General features: G+C 33.4%; 1 protein-coding gene across 1 annotated transcript in view; it reads right to left on the minus strand.

Moving 5' to 3' along the window:
• The window catches only part of LOC126738401 (uncharacterized), a 37666-nt gene that overhangs the window by 1080 nt on the left and 15861 nt on the right, over positions 1-20725 (minus strand). Inside the window, exons 3-4 of the mRNA XM_050443717.1 lie at positions 7732-10183; positions 659-786 (exon numbers count right to left, since the gene is read on the minus strand). Of these exons, the coding sequence (XP_050299674.1) occupies positions 659-786; positions 7732-10183 (2580 nt within the window). The remainder of the gene's footprint in view (positions 1-658; positions 787-7731; positions 10184-20725) is intronic.

Below are 20725 nucleotides of genomic sequence, written 5' to 3' on the forward strand. Positions count from 1 at the left end.
TTCGCAACTAAGAAATTAATTAAACTCAATTCTTGAAGGATTTAATGATTATTTGTAAAGAGAAAATCAATTAAATCGTCATATAATGGATCATGATAACTTAAGAGTTGACATTGATTCATCACTTTTATCTATAAAGACGAAACTGTTTTTTTCAGAGAAACATCAGCTGAATCTTACACTAAGCAACTCTAAGATACTTTAAAGGAATATTACTTATACAGTAGCATGTGACTACAAATTTAACTTTACCTGTTCCTGATAATAATTTAAGAGAGTAAAGTATCAAAAGAATGCTACCAAATCGATTTTCCAGTCACTTCCAGACACTGTTGAATCAAAATATTGCTTTCCATAAAATGAAAAACCTTGAAATTCAAACATGTTCTCTAGAAGAAAACTGATGTCCAATCCTACTAACATTTATTGAAAAAAGGCTTGAAAAGTGGCCGGGGTTTAGCACTGATTCATCTCTATCTAAGGCCTTAGGTAAATATTGCAATAGTTATATAATAATTGCAGCTGTACCAATACTAGTCATTTGAATAATGCTGAAACTTCCTTGATTATGATCATCAATAGGAAGTCAAACAGTGGTAGTCAACATTTTCATGGCTAATCTACAGATGGATTACTAATGAAAAAGTGATATTCTTACCTTTGAATGCCCACTAATGGTTTCTACAGTAGAATTTGATGGTACAGTAAAAGGAGCCAGATCTATCAATCCAAACAACGGATGTCTCGAGGTAGATCTTTGCGTTGTGGTGGTTTCCAAATCATTTACTGAAAAATATAAAAATAGATCATCTTTACCGTTAACATACCTTTTAAACCCACTGCATCATATTGAAACCAAGCATATTCAGAGATCTGAGAGAAACTGGATCATTACACGAAAATGGGAACCTCTTAGTTCTCAGCTCACTTTGGAGAACAAAATTATTAAACAAGAAAATGTGGCATCTTAAGAAATTTAATTACTTGAAGAACCTCAATTAGAAGATGATCTAGATCGCAGAAGCGAGTTTTGCCAGACTATGACCGAAAGAACTGATAATAACCCTAGATTAGTGAAACAGATATGCATTTCAGATGAAGCAACTATTTTTCTAAAACAGATAAGTAAAAAGGTATAATTTTAGATACTGCAACTGAAGATCATCTTCAAACATTTTCAGTTAGATTATCCAAACTCAACTAACAACCGTTGTAAAAGAATGAAATTATTCCGGTAGCGACCGACAACCGGGTGTTCTGGTGAAATAGTAGTACTATGTAGTTTCTAGTACTACTTATGTAGTTTCTTCTTCTTCTTCTTTCTTATGGCTTCTGCTCCTTTCGGGCAATTTGCCAGGAACCTAAGTAGTTTAAGTTGAGTGTGTTTTGTGATAAAATGAAAAATGTCGGGTGCCCAGAAAGTGTAATTCCTTTTTAGTAGTGAAGTTTTTTAAGCTGTCTCTTGTATTAAGACTCCAATTTTCCAATAAACCTAGTGGTTCAACATCAGGTTTATGGGCCCAGACCCGCTGTAAAGTTATAAAGACTATTCCAGACATTCCAATCAGAATAAAGCATCTTTGCTCCTCTTTAATTACTTAGAGGGGAAGTAAGAGTATTAAGAAGTCAATTCCAGGCATTCTGCCTCAGAATGATTTGTCAAATGTTGACTTAGTTAGATTTCAATTTCCTCAAAAAGGATTAGAAGTACTCAGAAGACTGTTGCAGGTTTTCCAATAAGATTTTTGAGCTAATGTAGCTTTTGGAGTTGTCGTTGAATAGACTTCATCCTTCTAAAAGGCTTGAAGGAACCCTAAAAGGAACACAGAGACATGGCGGAGGAAGTAGGCTTGTTAGATGTCGTGAAATTAAACGGTGAAAATTGGGTTACTTGTTAAAAAAAGGTAAAGGGGCTATTTTGACCTAATGGATGGCACCACAGAGAGGCGAATGCCTACAAGAAACACTTAAGAGTGGGATAACAAAGACGCCAAGATAGAAATGCGGGAAAAACTTATGAAAATCTATAAGCATCTGACACAGATCGGTGTACATCTATTAACGCATTGATTTTTTGCTCTAGAGCGTGTACATGGAGAGGTGGCGGCCTTAATTTCTCAATTAGAAGAAATAAAGGGTTCCTTAAAATCAATGAGCGAAGAAATGAGTGACAAAATGGTCATTACTAAAGTTATGTCCCTGCCAGAAACCTTGAAGTATTTTGTATCTGCTTGGGAATCTAGTTCGAAGATAAACAGATTCTCACAGATCTGTGGTCAAGGTTAATACTGGAAGAAGAAAAGTCTAAGGGAATAGAGAAGGCGCAGGCTTTATTAGCAGGTTCCATGTGTCGAAGTTCAAAAACATGCCTGGTACAAGGGGTAGCCCAGGTATTAAATTCTTTCAATGTGGTGGAAATCATTTGAAAAGAAATTACCCTAAATGAACCAGTAACTTTGTGAGTGTTAATGCAGAAATGTTGGTTTGGGAAGCAAGAGCATGCGGATGCTACTTATAGTAAGGACAACCAGAGGTAAGCTGACTAGCCACTTATATCCGAACGTGGTGTGGACCACGAACTTATAAAAATACCTGGGGAATGCTAATGTATGACCAAACATTACCACTGCCTAGTGGCCGCCATTTTTATTGTAGTTGCGTCCTTTTGATGTTGGTCACCTTGAACATTTTCAGTGTTGCCAACAAAAGATATATTATAAAGGTAATGAAGTTGAAGACGCTGACATTTGACAAGTGATCTGTCATGAACTTAAACACAAAAGGTCGTGACTCGTACTTTAAATATGGCTTTGCAGGAAAATATTAGAGAGTTTTCGAGGATGCATATGTTTTGATGCTTAACATAGACGCAAACGTTATTTTTGCCGCTGTTTGACAGCTCCCCAAAAAGTGTTTTCGAAATAGTTGATACGTTTACCGCTAACATAACGATAGTAAAAAAGCTTTATTTCCGAGAAATTCGTTTTCTTTGTGATTATTACTCCCTAAATTTTATAACCTCATTTTTATTTAATATAACAAAAACTATAGATATTTTATTAATATTTGGTCTACAATATTATATCTAATTATTTAATTAGGTAGCGTTATTTAAAAATTGAAAAGTTCCTAAAGTTAGAATACGATTGAGGATTTTGCAGCTCTAGAATCAGATAAAAATTATTGTATATGATGTTCTATTTTACTGGATCAACATAAGGATTATTTGCTCGGATTAGCTTGTCCATTAGAAGTAATTGATCATCTTCCTCATTAAAACTCACCTTATTTCTCTTGAAATTTGACTCTGGAATTTAGATTTGGATTGGTCATGGTCATTGTTATGCAAAATAAAAAAACAAGTTTATTTTTACTGCTTCAAACGAAAGGAGACTAAATAAACTTAAATTACTAATTATTATTATTTGACAATAATGTAAGCAACATTAATGCGCATGCGTTTCGCTATGTCTATCGTCCGTAAGATAGCGTAGGGTGCCGGTAGGAATATACGATAAATGACACTTCAAATGTCATACATGTCAATAAGTGGTTACCGGTGATACTTTTTAATGATTTCTGCTCCTTTCAGGCAATTTGCCAGGAACCTAAGTAGTTTAAATTGAGTGTGGTTTGTGATAAGAGTCCAATTTTCCAATAAACCCAGCGGTTCAACATCAGGTTATGGGCCCAGACCCGCTGTAAAGTTATAAAGTACTTAGAAGACTATTTCAGGCATTCCAAACAGAATAGTACATATTTGCTCCTCTTTAATTACTTAGAGGGGAAGTAAGAGTATTAAGAAGTCTATTCCAGGCATTCCGCCTCAGAATCATTTGTCAAATGTTGACTTAGTTAATTTTCAATTTCCTCAAAGAGGATTAGAAGTACTCAGAAGACTGTTGCAGGTTTTCCAATAAGATTTTTGGGCTAATGTAGCTTTTGGAGTTGTCGTTGAATAGACTTCATCCTTCTAAAAGGCTTGAAGGAACCCTAAAAGGAACACAGAGACATGGCGGAGGAAATAGGCTTGTTAGATGTGAAATTAAACGGTGAAAATTGGGTTACTTGGAAGTTTTGAGTACAAATAGTATTAAGGTAAAGAAGCTATTTTGGCCTAATGGATGGCACCACAGAGAGGCGAATGCCTCCAAGAAACACCTAGAAATATGGGAAAAACTTAAGAAAATCTATAAGCATCTGACACAGATCGGTGTACATCTATTAACGCATTGATTTTTTGCTCTAGAGAGTGTACATGGAGAGTTGGCGGCCTTTATTTCCCAATTAGAAGAAATAAGGGGTTGCTTAAAATCAATGGGCGAAGAAATTAGTGACAAAATGGTTATTACTAAAGTTCTTATGTCCCTGCCAGAAACCTTGAAGTATTTTGTATCTGCTTGGGAATCTAGTTCGAAGATAAACAGATTCTCACAGATCTGTGGTCAAGGTTAATACTGGAAGAAGAAAAGTCTAAGGGAATAGAGAAGACGCATGCTTTATCAGCAAGTTCTAATGTGTCGAAGTTCAAAAATAAACCTGGTACAACAGGTAGCCCAGGTATTAAACTCTTTCAATGTGGTGGAAATCATTTGAAAAGAAATTGCCCTAAATGAACCAGTAACTTTTGTAAGAGGCCAGGCTACTTAATGGAGAAATGTTAGTTTAGAAAGCGCAGATGCATAGCAAATGCTACTTACAGTAAGGACAACCAGAGGTTAGCTGACTAGGCACTTATATCCAAATGTAGTGTAGACCACGAACTTATAAAAATACCTGGACTGCTAATGCATGACCATACATTACCGCTGCCTGGTGGCCGCCATTTTTATTGTAATTGTGTCCTTTTGATATTGGTCACCTTGAACATTTTCAGTGTTGCCAACAAAAGATATATTATAAAGGTAATGAAGTTGAAGACGCTGACGTTTGACATGTGATCTGTCATGAACTTAAACATAAAAGGTCGTGACTCGTACTTAAAATATGGCTTTGCAGGAGGATATTGTCCATGTTGTGGTATAGAAATTTTGAAATATCCATACCATTTTTTTCTATGCCTCTTCCCTGCCATCTCAGTTGAGTTTTTTAAAACATTTTCCTGTAGCGCTTCTCTTTATCTCTCTTAAATGACTAATTTTCCTTTTTCTAATTTTATTTAAATAATAAAACTTAATTTATATATTTATTTCTTGACTAATTTGTGTTTTGTTATCTAAAGCACCATTTTATGACGTTCAGACACCATATGATCATTTTCATTGACACTGTTTTAAAACCATATTTTAAATTAAAACATATGTGCCAGAGATTAGAATTGTTGAAACTTGTATAATAAAAACCAAATAATAGAGTTTCAATAAGTTTGTTTTTAATTTAAAAAATGTAAATGAAGACCATCATTTTTATGGTATTAGGATTCGTAAGATACAAGTTTATGAGAACCATAAAACACCTGTGGTTTAAAGTGCATGCACGTAAATTAATTGAAAGCTTGTACATTTTAACGAGATTCTTAAGCAAGTACAAGAAAAATATCAGAACTAATGCAACTATTTTAAATTCTTAACTAAACGTAACTTTCTATTTGGTTTTTGTAAGCATAACCTCCCAAAAACTTTAATTGTTTTGTTTCCCTACAATTGGCACCACTGAAATTCGCCAGAGTGACCAACATCAAATAGACAAAATCACGCAAAATGGCGGCCACCTGGTAGTGGACATTTATTTTTCAAAGAAATGGCAGTCCAGATATATTTATTAAGGTCGTGGATGTGGATATTATGGCGATAATTGGGTCAGATAATGTTAAACATGGTTGGTGGATGCAGAGTGGCCCACCCGACCAGTTTATAGAAATGAAAAGTTTGGTGGTAACAAGAAAAGTAAGAACTAGTGATGTTAACTTTGTAGCAATGGAAGCATTGGGTAAGAACTGACTTACTTCATGTATTATTCATTCGTACATCGCTAGACAAAGACTTTAAAATGCCTCAGATAAAATCAAGTGGGAAATCATAGACCAAGGAGAGAAAATAAGAGCCTTAGCAATAAATAAATTAGAAAGTCTAGAGTATGATCATTGTAATACTGTTATGACCTTGGACAAATGGCATGAAAGATTAGCTCAAATACACTTTGATCAGGTCAGAAAAGTGCTGAGAAAAGGTAATATTGAGTTTCAGGATGAAAAGCAGCCATTTTGTAGTACACACATGTAACAGAGCTCAAATGCCTTGTAAGCTGATACACGCAGATTTGTGGAGACCATTAGAGGTTACATCTTTAGGAGGGCTTAAGTATATAATAAATTTTTCGGACAAGATTTTAGGAAAATTTTATTTTTAAAACTGAAGAAACAGAAAGAGTTTTTAGAATTGCACAGAAAATATGACGCAAAAGAAAGTGAGGATCTTGAAGAATTTGTCAATGAGAACGTTAAGAGTGTCTGTAAAAAGAGGAATTATGTATCAGAAAACCTGACCGGTATATTACACTCCAGAATAAAATAGAGAGCGGAATGTGATAATCAAAGGAGTAGAGGTGGTAAGAACTATGCTACATTCTTCTGGTTTATGAATGAAGCAGAGTTTACATTAAATAGAACTCTGAATTTTTTTACGAGTTTAGTAGAAAGGTTCGTATTGATATTCCAAAGTAAAAAAGGTTGAAATTAGATGCTAAAAACTTCTTTAGAATTTTTGTTGGATACATTGATGAGGTACAAGGTTATCGAGTATATCGGTCAGAAAAGAAAACTGTTGAGATTCACAGGGATGTTGTGTTTATACCTGCAGATGACAAAACTCAATTAAAAGACACTCTAAAAAAGGAAAAACTTCTACTTTTGAAATGTTCCAGAAGAAAACGAGGATATAAATAAACCTAGGGTCCCCTATTAAGAGAAACACTTGACCATGAAGAAATACATCTCGTCTAAGTAACCAAAGTAGTGAGAGTGCCCTGGATGAACCTAATGAGGAAACTGATATTTTTGAAGACGTAAATAGTTCCGATTAATCTCTCGTTGAACCAGTGAGGGAAGTTGAACCAGAGGTCAATGAATAACAGATATGTATTTTAAAGGAACCAGAAAAGAGGAAAATTCGACAACTAGTGTGGATAAATGATCTCCCTGATATAGACCAAGTGCTTTTATACAGATGCTGAGGAGCCTTTGGACTTAAAGCTATGTCGGTACAGAAATGGAAATGTGAAATAGAAGGAGGCTATACAAAAGGAACTAAAAGAGCTTAAAGACAATAATAGGCGAGATAAAGTATCGAGACTCAAGGACAAAAAAACTAATCGATAGTAAAGGAGTTCTTGAGATTAAAAGTGATGGTCAGTATCAAGTGCGTTTAATGGCAAGGGGGTTTCAGCAGAACTTAACTAAGGAGTTGCATGACTTCTATGTACCTGTTGCCATGTTGTGCACATTTCGAATCCTCTTGGCAATGGCTAATCATTATGGAATGACTGAGCATTAAATGGATATGCAAAGTGTGTACATGACATTGCCAGGACAAACTGTTAGTCAAAAGTTTATAAATTAATTAAGTCAAGCCACTCAATCCTCCCATAACCAAGACCAAATGAACCAACAAGCCTTGAACCAGCCTTCTTAATCTGGTCATCTTTTAAAGCTTTATCTTCAACCAAATCATTCACAATCCAGTTAAACTCTCATTCACCTAAATAACTAGAAAACAAACTATAAAAGATACTTACTTAAATGGGGCCACTCACTATAAATCACCTTCACAGGCTTTTTCTCCTTGAGATCATCACCCTTCGGTGCCTCCACCCTCACACTAATCCTCGTCATGGAAGCGACATTATTAACCCTCCCATTCTGGATTTTCGGTGCCATACTGAACGCCGTAGGTGGCGTGCTGGTCTGTAGCTGAACGTAACTCTGCGGAGTCACCACGTAGATTTTCTCGTGCGTAGAGTTGCTTAGGGTCACCTTGTTCTCCTCCCAAGTAGGTTTCTTCACGTTTTTAATGATATACCTCACCTTCGGAGGTTCCGTCGATGGTGGTTCTGTATCAATTTCGTTACTAATAAACTCCTTTTTATCGCTGCTAGAGGTCTCGTGGTCACGGAAGTCAGCTCCCAACTGACTAGGGGTTGTGGTAGTTAAGTACTCTCCGGGGATCTTTTTAACGTAACTCAGCTTCGTGGTGATCTTGTCCCCAAAGTTGTATCGGTTACTGTAGCTCTGATGCGTCCAAGCGTCAATGTTCTTCTGCAGTGACTGTATATCATAAGTTTGCTTGGCCAAGAAGTCGTTGATATTATACACCTCTGTAGATGTTGTTTGGAATGATTGGGCGGCCTCTTTATTAGACTCTACATTCCTAATATCCTCGACCAATTGGGTCCAGAGGTTGGTAGATTCACTTGTGACAGGTGGAGGCACAAAAACCGGTGCCAAAGTGGTGTATTCTTTGTTATACAGGCCTGTTGTAGATTGGTGTAGATGGTTATCGGGGCTTCTCAAGTACGGAACGATGATTTGAAGTTTTTTCGACTGTTTGGCAAAACTCTCGTTAACTGGGGTCATCCAGGTTGTACTTACAGGCTTCGGGGGTACCATTACGGTTGATAGTGTAGAGTACTGCGGAGAACTCCAGCCGCTGTAATCTACTGATGGGGTGACCAGGTTGAAGTTCGATTGAAACTTTTTATGGTCTACAGTGCCTTTTTTGATACCCACGATTTGAGTTTTGGGGTCCTCAATGATGTTGTGCTCGAGCAGAAGCTTCTGGATCAAATTGTCAGTTAAATCGATGTCTTTCAGTGGGTTTTCAAACGATCCAGTGCCAATAAACTTGTCGTTGTGCCTTTTTGTAGCAGTTGAGTTCTCTCCAGACGAGTAAGTGGAATTAATATCACTGGCACTGGTATAAGTATCATCGTCAACAACAATCGGATTTTCACTTAAACGATTATTCCTGGATTCAATTTTGTCATCTCCATAAGAGCTCAGGTCAGATTTGAAATCATGCTGCTCGTTAGCAGATTTTTGATCGTTTATATCTATTATTGGAGACTGGATTAAGTTGATCGGATGTTCAATAGAAGCGGTATAGTCAGCTATTTTGATGCTTGGCACCACTTGGACATCAGTGAGACCATTCGCGGTCAGTTTATTGTAAGGCACCCTATAGCCAGACTCCTCACTGTCGCCACTCCCAAGGGTGATTGCATCTTGTAAGGGAACTCCATAACTGTTAGAAGGTGGAGGTGGTGGTGGTGGTGGAATTATTTTATTAAATAGGTGGTTGGGCATGGGAGGTCTATAACTATCAGGTGGAGGAGGTCTAAACTCGTTTTTATATGGTGGAGCCCCATAGCTGGAGGGTGGTGGAGGAAGCCGAAGATGTACTGAGGCCTTAGGCGGTATTCCATAAGTGTTGCTAACAGGTCTGCCATAGCTATCACTAGGTATAGCTGCTGGTAAGATGTTCTCTAGTGGTAAATGATAGATTCCTGGTTGAGGTAGTGGTGGTTGAAAGTCTTGAGTGACCGGACGAAGATGCGTGGTCGGAATGGGACGACTTAAGGGAGGTAAATAAGTGTTTTGGGAAGGTCTGGGAGCCCCATACTTATTATTAGGTGGAGGTCTGGATTGATGAATGGGTCTGAACGACGGTAGTGGCTTGGGAGCCCCATAGGTGGGCCTCGGAGGTCCAAAATTAAAATTGTACACATCCCCTAGTCCTGATATGAGGCTGCCACTTTTGTATGGGGGTGGCAGCATGAAATCTACTACTTCTCCTATCGGGGGTAGCTCGAAGGAACCCTGAGGAGCTCCATATTGGTCTATTTGAGGGTAAAACGTATGGAATTGCTTGTTTATGCCTTTTTCAGCGCTGCTTGAGTGACTAGAAGAGGAAGTTGGGAACGGCAAGCTCCTGCCTGCGATCGGAATCCAAGGTTCACTATTGCAATCATAGCAGTTCCTGCCCCTAGAGCCTCCTGGGGGTAAGTACTTGGGAGCTCTATATTCAGCAGCTGAGGCAGATAAGTCTTCTTCGGTGGATTTCTTTGGTCCGTTTGCAACATGTTTTTGGTTATATGGAACTGATTTGGTGAGGATTTGCTTCTCGTGAGCTTCTTCTAGGTCTGAAGCGGTGAGGAGTGCTGGTAGAAGAAGCAGACAAAGTAAGAAGACCTGCAAAAGAAAAATAACGCATTAAATCTGATAATAAAACTCACCGTTTCATTAGGCGGGTAAGTATTTGCTATACGCTATTTTGTTGTAATGGCCTGAAATAATCGTGGGTAAACAAAGTCGAAACAATGGAGCGAAGATGTAGATAAGCGATACTTTCTTCTTTGAATTCCTAAGTGAAGATGCTGTACTTTACCGTGCGGCTTTTTACGGATTTAAATTTCTTCTTCAATGTGTAGGTCAATATACAAGGCGATGCAAGTAATATTAACCTTTCCGTATACCGTAAAAATAGCCTTCATTATCGAACCCATAAGCGTTTGTTTAAGGTAAAACTTTTACTTTCTACGCCTATTCAATAAAGTACAAATGCGGTAATTGCAGGAAACATGTCAATTATCGCACAAATGATTTCTTCGGTATCTTGTGCCATTACGTCCATCCCATTGTGAAGGAAGGAAATAGTTATTAGAAAACACGTTTTATTGCCTCGTTATATACGAGCAAACCGCTTAAGTGTGTAAAGACTAAAGAAAAATATACGGCCAGTGTAGATTTTGAAAATGGAAAAATGTATAGGGTATAATATTTAAAATAAGGGATACGAGAGTATGTCCCATTATGAAGGCCAATGAGCAATGAAATTTTGAAATTTGTTTATAACCCATGAAGCAAATCTTGTAGGACCACCCTGTATAGTAAATTAGTTGTTCGATCGATTTGTTTGAAGATTTATTATTTTCTGTTAGTTAAATCAAAAAATGTTTACATTGAACAGATGTAGATCAGTTCTTACTGTACAACAATGTTTCTCATCATTCTGCTGACAAATCATGATTCTGTTGACAGACTCACCCTCCCCATATATCGTGTATTGTGGAATGGGACCTTAAAGGTTCTTATCACCCTAAAGTCACGTGGAGAATGAAGAAATCTGTAAGGTTTGCAATAGGCAAACACCAGATGGCGCTACTTTTAACAATGGTTATGTTGTCTTAAGGCAGGTTTTGTTTTATATGGAAAATATTAAGCCTGGTTCACAAATTCCGTACGGTAAGCAGTAAGAAGTATCACGTATGACGCAAGGAAAACAAACTACTAATATTCAAATAGAGCTATCCATATTTTGCCGTATGACGCAAGCTGTAAGAAGTAAGACACATGAAATAGTTTTCATTTCTTGCGTCATATGTGTTTCTTACGGAATCATAAGTGCTCAGCAATGTTTGCAAATATAATCAATCCAAAGGTAGGCTAGTAAAATAAAGAATAAAGGTTGACATTAATAGCTGAGCTGATAATTTATGTTTCTTTGATATTTGACAGAGATTTCAAAGAAAGAACTATTCAGAAAGAGAGACAGCATGAACTTTGCTACGTTTTCTTACTTCTTACATTTTTAATTTATGAATTCGCACGATCCTTACTGTATGGAGCTTATTTCTTACTTTTTGTGTCTTACTTCCTACCAGACTTTAGGTTATTAGATGAGATAAAATGTAGAACACCGGTTTATTTTTTTTTTCATTTATAAAAATTTTTTGCCTGCTTTTTTATTCTTCAATGCGGTTTACTAAAAGTGCTTTGTGTTTTATTGCAAATCAGGAGTTTGGGTGCCATAAAATAAAGTAACGGAACCATAAAATAACAAATTTAACAAGGTATGGTACATAGATGTTAAATTGTTGAAAGAGTTTGGGACAATCAACATTACCATGCAGAATTTTGTGTGCTATATCAATATCTGCATTAAGCCTTCTGTGATGAAGATTTTACAAGTTTAGGTTTCTTTTAATTTCAGCATATTTAATATTGTTATAAGAAATGCCCATCTTAAAAGCAACATAACGAACAAACTCTTTTAGATCGAGTGTAATTTATATTTCTAAATCTGAAAACGTGAGAACCAAATTACAGAATTTACTTCTAAAAGGGACATATAATGTTTTTTATACAGTTGATGTTATTGAAGTCTTTGGTATTTCTAAAGAGAATGTGCTCCCTGAATGTTAATTAAGTGTCGAATAGACATCCAAATCCCTTAATAAATCAATCCTTTGAATAGGATTACCTTTGAAGTAATATGCATGCGTAAGGTTACTTACTTACTGTAAACAACTATTACAATGATTGGTATTGAGATATATTTTGTAAGTTTTACACCACAAATAATATCCATCTAAATCACTTTGAAAAAGAGATTTATATTATTCATCATTCTTAATTAATTTAAAAGTCGTCGGCATACATCACATATTTATAATGCTAAAACAGTCATTAATAAACAAGTTGAAAAATAATGGTGCTAGGTGTGCACCCTGCGGAACACCAGATGTTACATTAATGATCTTAGATCAATGCTTGTTTACTCTGACAGCCTGTGTTCTAACACACAAATAAGATTTTACCAATGTCAATATTGTCCCATGCACACCATACCCTGCTAGTTTTATTAGCAAAATCCCATGGTTTACCTTGTCAAACGCCTTGGAGAAGTCGGCGTATACTGAGTCCACAGCGCACCACTCCCCCAAGGCTCCGACAATATAGCGATAGTAGACCAACAGGTTATTTGAGACAGAACGATTTTTGCAAAACCCATAAAATACTTTAAAAAAATTAAAATTGATTAGAAATTAATGACTGAAATAATTTTAGGATGAGGGATATTAAACACAATGTCTGATAATTCTCTGCCAAATCTCTATCACCTGATTTTTTATATATAGGTGTGAGGTAGGATTGTTTCTAGGCATCAAGGAAAAATTCAATTAAAACTAATCTTTTTACAAGTAAATACCAATACTTTCATAACATGCCATCATGGAGAACCGTCTTCATAAATGTAGAATAAGAGATTGAATGTAAATGTGTGAAATGAGTGAAAAAACTTATAGACCAAAAAAAACTGGAGTTTTGTATATGGTTTTACTAATGAACTTGACAAAAAAATTTCATAATACTTATGTATGTACATCTATCTATAGTTATTATGTATTTTCAATAAAGACATTACATAGATATAATTATAGAAAAGCATGCTCGCTACATCGATAGTGAGATATGTACCATACATCTAAATAGTATAAAAATTATTTTATATTTTGATAAATAACAGTAGAACCAAAACAAGATAACTGGCACTTAAGTTGTCTTAGTGAGAAGCTGTATGTCTTTTACTAAAGTTAACCAGATAAAAACAGATAAGTACCACATATTTTATTTCTCTAGTTAAGTATAATAAACAAAAATGTGACATGCAGTGTCAAGTGTACATATCTTTTTTTTGCTGGTTACATTTTAATTAAAATAGAGTTATGTTGTTATTGCCCAGACAAAACGACTCTTAATTCCCATTAGAAATGTATCTTCTTTTGGTAGTACACATAAAATCAATTTTTAGACATCAAAATGTACTTATCTCGAAAAATGTAAATTATGGAGTTATCTTGTTTTTGCAGTAACCTGACGATATTCTTATTAAATTTTTTTCAGTAACTTCTTGATTCTTTTATATTTTAATTAATTCAATGAACTAATGACTTACTTTATTGTTAATCATTTTTACGAATGACTAGAGTAAATAAAATAAAAGATACTAAATATTAAAACATTAAATTAATCACATCGAATTTCAACTCAACGGTATCCATTATTGATGAATACTCCCCAATGGGCCCATTTAACGATTTACAACATGTCGCTTAGCCAGATTTCACTTACGGCAATTAAACATCGATAAAACACAATAGAAATCTCTGAGAATGAATTTACATTTTTACCAAGAATCGATTGACACCAGATTTCATTTATGCGGTGGACGTATTTAAATAAAAAAAATAAATAAATAAGCCATCAGTGATTTCTATATAGATTATGATATTAACGGTAATGGCATTGTAATCGCGGTTTTATCAAATTGTCCTTTGGTTACTTAAGCATATCGTCAGAAATTATATGGCATAAGTTAAAAGTGAAAAGCTTGCTTAAAAGTGAAATAAATTATGAATATCGAGATGCTTCTTTTTTTTTGGGCAGTATTGCGGTTATTTTTTGACATCATTTAACAACTTAGTCTGAATAAATTAAGTACAAAGAAAACACTCAGAAAATTTAAAAGATAGATTGCAAGAAGTTAATAAGAAATGGTTTCTATGAATATTGAATTAATTATTAATTTGGTTACATGAGTACATGATACACAGGTAATGGCTACACTATTATCATTTGATTTCTTTAATATTGAAAGAGAGTATTGCTAGGGCATTGTAAATCTCCACAATTCTTCAATTCATCCCAGTATAGTATAACAAGAAACAATCGAGGAATGTCCTCATCATTTCTGGAAATAATTTTAACAAAACCATTCATAGTGCATAGCAGAAATTTCTTCTTCCTGGACTCTTGAACGTATGCACATGAAAATCTACTGCTTGATATTGTTTATCATAAAACATTACACAAGCCATATTTATATCGTTTGAAGTCCAGACCAGTCTACTTTACATAATGATAGATAGTAAAGAGATAATAAGAATAAAGAGAGGGAAAACTAGCTCTCCTAAAGTTATAGGATTTAAATGAATTACTTGCAAAATTAGTAAGCTTCACTATATTCCGTACGTACCAAATAAATACTGTAGAAATTGACATTTATAACTTTTTTGATGTGACATCTGTGACTTTGACAGATAAAACTACTGACATCTGACAAGAGAGTGACAGAAAAAAAGTGTCGTCAGCCATCAACTTTGTTGGTACTGAAATTAAAAAAGATGAAATTTATTAATTGTTTTCCATCTTCTACAATATTTTTAGTAAAAAAGTCAGTAATTTTCTTATAATTTTTTTGAAAATTTTCACAAAATTTTTGCCTAAACTGTCAATGAGATAAAAATAATGAAACATTTATAAATAATTTAAAATTGACATTGGCATTTATCATGGTTTAATTTTTAATGATTTTATTAGTTTTAATGACTGTTGTTGACAGAAGAAAATTTAAGATGAATTGACAGCCACGACTTTGACAATTTGGACAAATTAGACTAGCGACGTTTGACAGAGTGACAGCAACAAGCCATAATAGATTCAAAATATTGACAGTTGTCATGTTTTTTTTTGCTAACGAAGTTAAAGAAGATAAAATTCTAATGTGCAAATTGTTTTCCTTCTCCTACACCATTAATTTAATTTAAATAAACGAGAAATTCAAAAATATAGTAATTGGAGGGAATCGTATTGACAGATAATACCAGGAATATATCACAGATTACAAGGAGAGATAGATACAAACGTAGATTAAAAATAAGATATATTCATTTAATTTCCTGGAAAAAAAAACTTGAAATTACTTCCAGGTCGTTAAAAAATGAATGAGCCATCCCTTAGATAAAATTGACAAATTACTTCAATATCCTAAAAAAATGTACATTCCTTTTCAAATATTCAAATAAATTATTTGATATTAATTCGGTAATATATACTTGGGCTAAAAGAACCAACAAGCAAAGACAACGCTACAATATAGTGCGTTAAACCAAGAGAGAAGCTCTGATGCTGCGTAGCCGCGCCTCTTAAGCATAGTCCAGGAGTCTATGTTAGAATGATCTTTCAAAATTCTTATTTCTCTTTTATGTTTCTCCAGCATCAGGAAACGTTAAAAATGACAGATGAATATGGTCGAAAATTCTTCGATTATCTGATAAAATGGCAAACTGATCTAAAACGCCTGGAAGAAAGTATAGGAATGAATTTGATTGCCTGGAATTAATAAAAGTTTTATTAAAATGAAGCCTCAATTTTCCTGAAAAATTTAGATTATTTCAAATTCGTGCTTTAATGACAAAATTCGTTTCAGGCAGTTTAGAAATATGAAATTATTATATAAATATGTATAATAAAACATTTTTAATAGCGAAATTAAAAAAAAGGTAAAAAGATACAAGGTGTTCTATTTGAATAAATAAACTATGTACTTATGTTTATAGGTTTAAGAAATCAATAATCATTGTTTTTATTCACTTTTATCATAAATTATTCCTCAAAAAAGCGAAACTTAGGAATATTAAAGACAAATTGACTTAATTGAGAGTTAAGCTTAGAGTCAATTAACAGATGACATTACTGATGTTTTTGTTCAAAATGAACAGAAGTCCTGTACAGTGAATATTATATTAAAACAGTTATGACATTTCGAGTAGATTTTGGACATGTTCTAAGTATATGCTGTATATCTTTGAAAGATAAAAGCAATTTTTAATAAATAATAGGCCATTTAAAGTAGAAACATCTAATTTTATTTTAATTCCCACTAATTTCACTTTCTTTAGAAATTAATATATTTTTAAGGCAATCTGATCTTCCCACGATGTTCGCGAAATATTCTTCATGAACTTTATACTGACATTAACCTTCTCTTTCACTCGGGGCAGGCCTGAGGAAGAAACTAAATGAAAAAAAAATATTTTCCTCAGATAAGTCGTATTTAGCGCTTAATTGGTTTTTAATTGTGGTTTTTATTAAGTTTGGTATATTTTGTAATTAATTTGTATTTTGATGCAAAAGAGCATTGGCTTATAATGTTTCTTATGACTTAGTCTCTGATAAAGAGAGTATTCGGCGTATAGTACAAGCTCTTGAGTTAAAAAACGTATATTAATAGGTCGTTAAAAGAACATGAGCAGAAATGTATAATAACATTAATTTTTTAGCTCATCTAGCTACTTGATTTTGAATTGATTTTTGCATTGATTTTCCAGAAAAATTGTCATATTTTTTTAAGCAATTAATGTCTTTTACATCTTAGAAGTCTTTAAATGTCTATAAAAGTTAATTTAAGTTGTCTCTATACCATGAAAATTGCCTGGAAGATTATGATTTATTTTGACAAATACTTGTGGTTAAAGTCATCTCGAGGCGGTCAAAGATACCTGTTAGTCCAAAGGCGAGATTTCTGTAAAAATATTAATTTTATGAGAACAGTTATTAGGGATATTGTTGTAGCGCAAAATCTAATCTACAACTTTGCTATTTACATATTTCTTGGTATAATTCATGGGAATTAAGAAACTCTCAAAAACCTGCTCATCAGGAGACTATAAGCGATGATGACGACTTAATAAGTCATGATTCGAAAGAAAATTAAAATTTCCTCAAAAATATTAAGTTTATGAGAAAAATGATGAAAACATCTTGTCGAACTTGCATTGTCTTATTTATTTAATGTAACACGACGTTTCGGTTGGTAAGTATCTCCAACCGTTATCAAGTCAGTTTACACTTGATTCTTCGAAGTTCTTTGTCCTTTATTGTTTGTAGTACGTCATGTGTTCTTTACGTTTATACATGTTATAATTAATAATGATTTCGCTCTTAATTGTTTAGGGTAGGTCCAGACTTTTTGGATGCCGACGGATTCTTTTGTTTGGTTTGTCCAGTTCTTCTTTGTCCATATTGCAAATCTTATGTAAAGTGCTTCTTGAGATCTGGCATGCGTCACATGTCCGCTTGTTTACTGCCAAAACAGATGTCAATGACTCCATGTTAGTTATTTCATGTTTAAATTAGTTTTGTACTTTTAAAACTAAACGACGTTCACCCGAAGATGGAAACCGATATTTAGCAATATGTTTGTCTTCTTGCGAATCAATCAAAATACCAAAAGGAATACAATGTAAGTATAGATCACCAAAGTATTTATTTGTCCAATCAGGCAAATTATCACCTTTCAGGTACATAATCCTCTTAACCTATTTTTTCGGCACTGTATTTAGGTTTTGTACATTTTCCAGAATTTATAATCCTTTTTTTTAACCCAATTCTACCTCTTTTTTACCTTATTAAATCATAATAAATATTAGGTTACACTAATAAATAATAATATTAAAACAAATTATTTAAGTATAAAAAAGCATTTCCTTTAAAAAAAATATTAATGCCCTTTAAATAATAGCCAATATTACATTAAAAATCAAAAATGTTTTTATACCGCTGGTAACAGTCGTCCAAACCGGTACTCATTAAAAATAGTGAATAATACGGCGACAAGGAATTCATTGTTTAACCGGTCCACTTATACCCCGAGATAATCCGTTATGTGTTAGGATAAAACGAGCCGACTATAGAATGTATATGCACTTGAGTCTAAATTTTAGTATCTATCTTATTTTGGCAGTACCTATTTAGACATAACCTTAAAAGTAAAGTTTGTTACCACGTTGTGTTAATTCTCGCAATATTTCGTTTTTTTATGGGTTTTTATTAGTTTAAACAGTGGAACAGCAATGGTAAATATGACTCTTGGAAAAGTCAAAGAAAATTAAAGGTAGTTGTTTGTCAAGTGGTTGTTTATGAATACGTTATTGTAAGGATAAGGGTAAAGAAAAATGTTTTTTTTTTTGCAGAAAATAATTGTTTGAGAAAAAAATGCTTTTTGCAATGAACGCGTCAACTGCATCAATCATTTAGAAAATATTAAAAAAATTAAGAGTAACTAATGCAAGTGGAATTAAGTTGCAAATAAAAAGTACGAATTAAAATCTTCAAAGAAGAATAATTGGAAGAAAGAGAATAAAATAAAATTGAAGAAATTAGAGATTAACAAAGTCGAAGAGCCGTGTAGAAGAATATAAAGTAAATTCAGTAAAAAAATAATATGAAATATAATGTCATTTAATAAGAAAATAATCACCTAACAGAAAATGTACGTAAACCAGTGGTAAGTTACTTCATCCATCACTGTCACTTACCAATACAGCAAAATTAATTTAAAAAATTTAATAGTCAAAAAAACTACGTCTAATGAACACTGAATCAATTATTTAGTGAAAATTTTAAAAAAATATTAATATAATTAAATCAATAGACGAAATATAAGCAGTTCTAACGTGATGATCAGATCTGGAATCGATCTACTATTAATTAAAAGTGCAAATCAGAGATTTAGGAAACAATAATTAATCATAATAAATCATTTGAAAAAAAGAAGTGAAATTACCATCTTAATAAATCAATAATAAAAAGCTTGAAAGAAAAGCAACTGTAAATAGATTCAATTATTGATTGAATAACTAAAGTAACATACAAGGGGTAATTCCTTTTAAAAATTAATAAAAACTCAAAAGACATGGCAACAGGTTAAATTAATAATATGGTGAAGAAATAAATCAAGAATCAATACTAAAATGCATATTAAATAAAATAATTAAAAGGCCAATTAAATAAACGAATTAGTAGCAAAAAATTTACAGGAATGAATAAGGTAAACCAGCCAAAATGGAAGCAGAAACTAAATACAATTACGTTAATTGCCATTTAGTTTAGAAAGGTAAAAAAAGTAAATTAGTTACTTATATAATAATCTAACCGCATAGGCAATTTATTAATTAGTTTTAAGTAGACAAAAATTACATACACAATTAAAACTAAATTATGAAAAGAATTAAAGAACACGAATCAATAACTAATGGATAATAGTGATAAGGTGCATCATATTTTAGTCAGGAGTGAAATGCCGCATTTTTTAAATAAAACTGCGACAATTTCCAGGGAAAGCCCCAATTGGTCAATTTTAATTTCCTCAACTGCCTGGAGAAAACAAAAAATTGGCTTAATAAACTATCTAAAACTGATTTCTTTGCTCTTGTTAAGTCATTTTTTAACTCCTTCTGCACAGCTTTAGGTGAAGCAGAATGTTCACTTACCTGAATATCACTCATAACTGCGTCAGATACCTAAAAGGAATAAAAAGTGTTCTTTTCCAGCCTGTTAAAGATTCCTGTTAGCCTTCTTATGATAATAAATTCTTCGTCACTTTCCTAGAAGTGAGTAATTCCCCGTAATTCAGTAATTTCTTTCCCAAAATATCGAAACATATACTTTTTTAACCTTTTAAAATCATTTTTGCACTGCTTGGAAGACACCAAAAATTGTCCCCAATTAAGTCCTTTTCTGATTTATTATCGGCATCCATTTATAGAAAATGGTACATTTCTCCGTTAAATCTTCTAGCTAAAAGTGAAGTTGTCCATTTCTTACTTAATAAATTTAGGTAGCTGGTCATAACAGTTTTTACGTAACAGTCGCGTCCAATTTATTCTCTTTTAATTAAAAACTTTACTGTAACTAATTTAATAGTACGTTTCATAAAATTTCGTGAAGCTTTAGTTGCTATGTGGATTAAAACGTTAAGTACCCCCTAATTGGAGTGGGATAATGATATTCTCGTTTACACCATTAAAAAATAATAATGGGTGCAGTCATGTAACTGTATATATTATACATCAAAGTAAAACTCATATTCCGTTAAAACTACGATCAGTTTTAATACCTCATAATTTATCACTTGTCTATTTAGAACATCGCTTAGTAGCTTTATCGATGTTTATAATGGAAAATGTATGTGAAAAAAATGCTGCGCGTGCCTGTATGGTTTTATATAATATGTCAATTTGGAAAAATAGTTAAATATAAATCACAGATTGACACATGAAAGTCACATAATTATGAAAATTATTAAATAAATTGGAGTAAACGGGCACT

Source organism: Anthonomus grandis, chromosome 7 (assembly GCF_022605725.1).
Source record: "Anthonomus grandis grandis chromosome 7, icAntGran1.3, whole genome shotgun sequence".
In the NCBI taxonomy this organism is placed as follows: domain Eukaryota; kingdom Metazoa; phylum Arthropoda; class Insecta; order Coleoptera; family Curculionidae; genus Anthonomus; species Anthonomus grandis.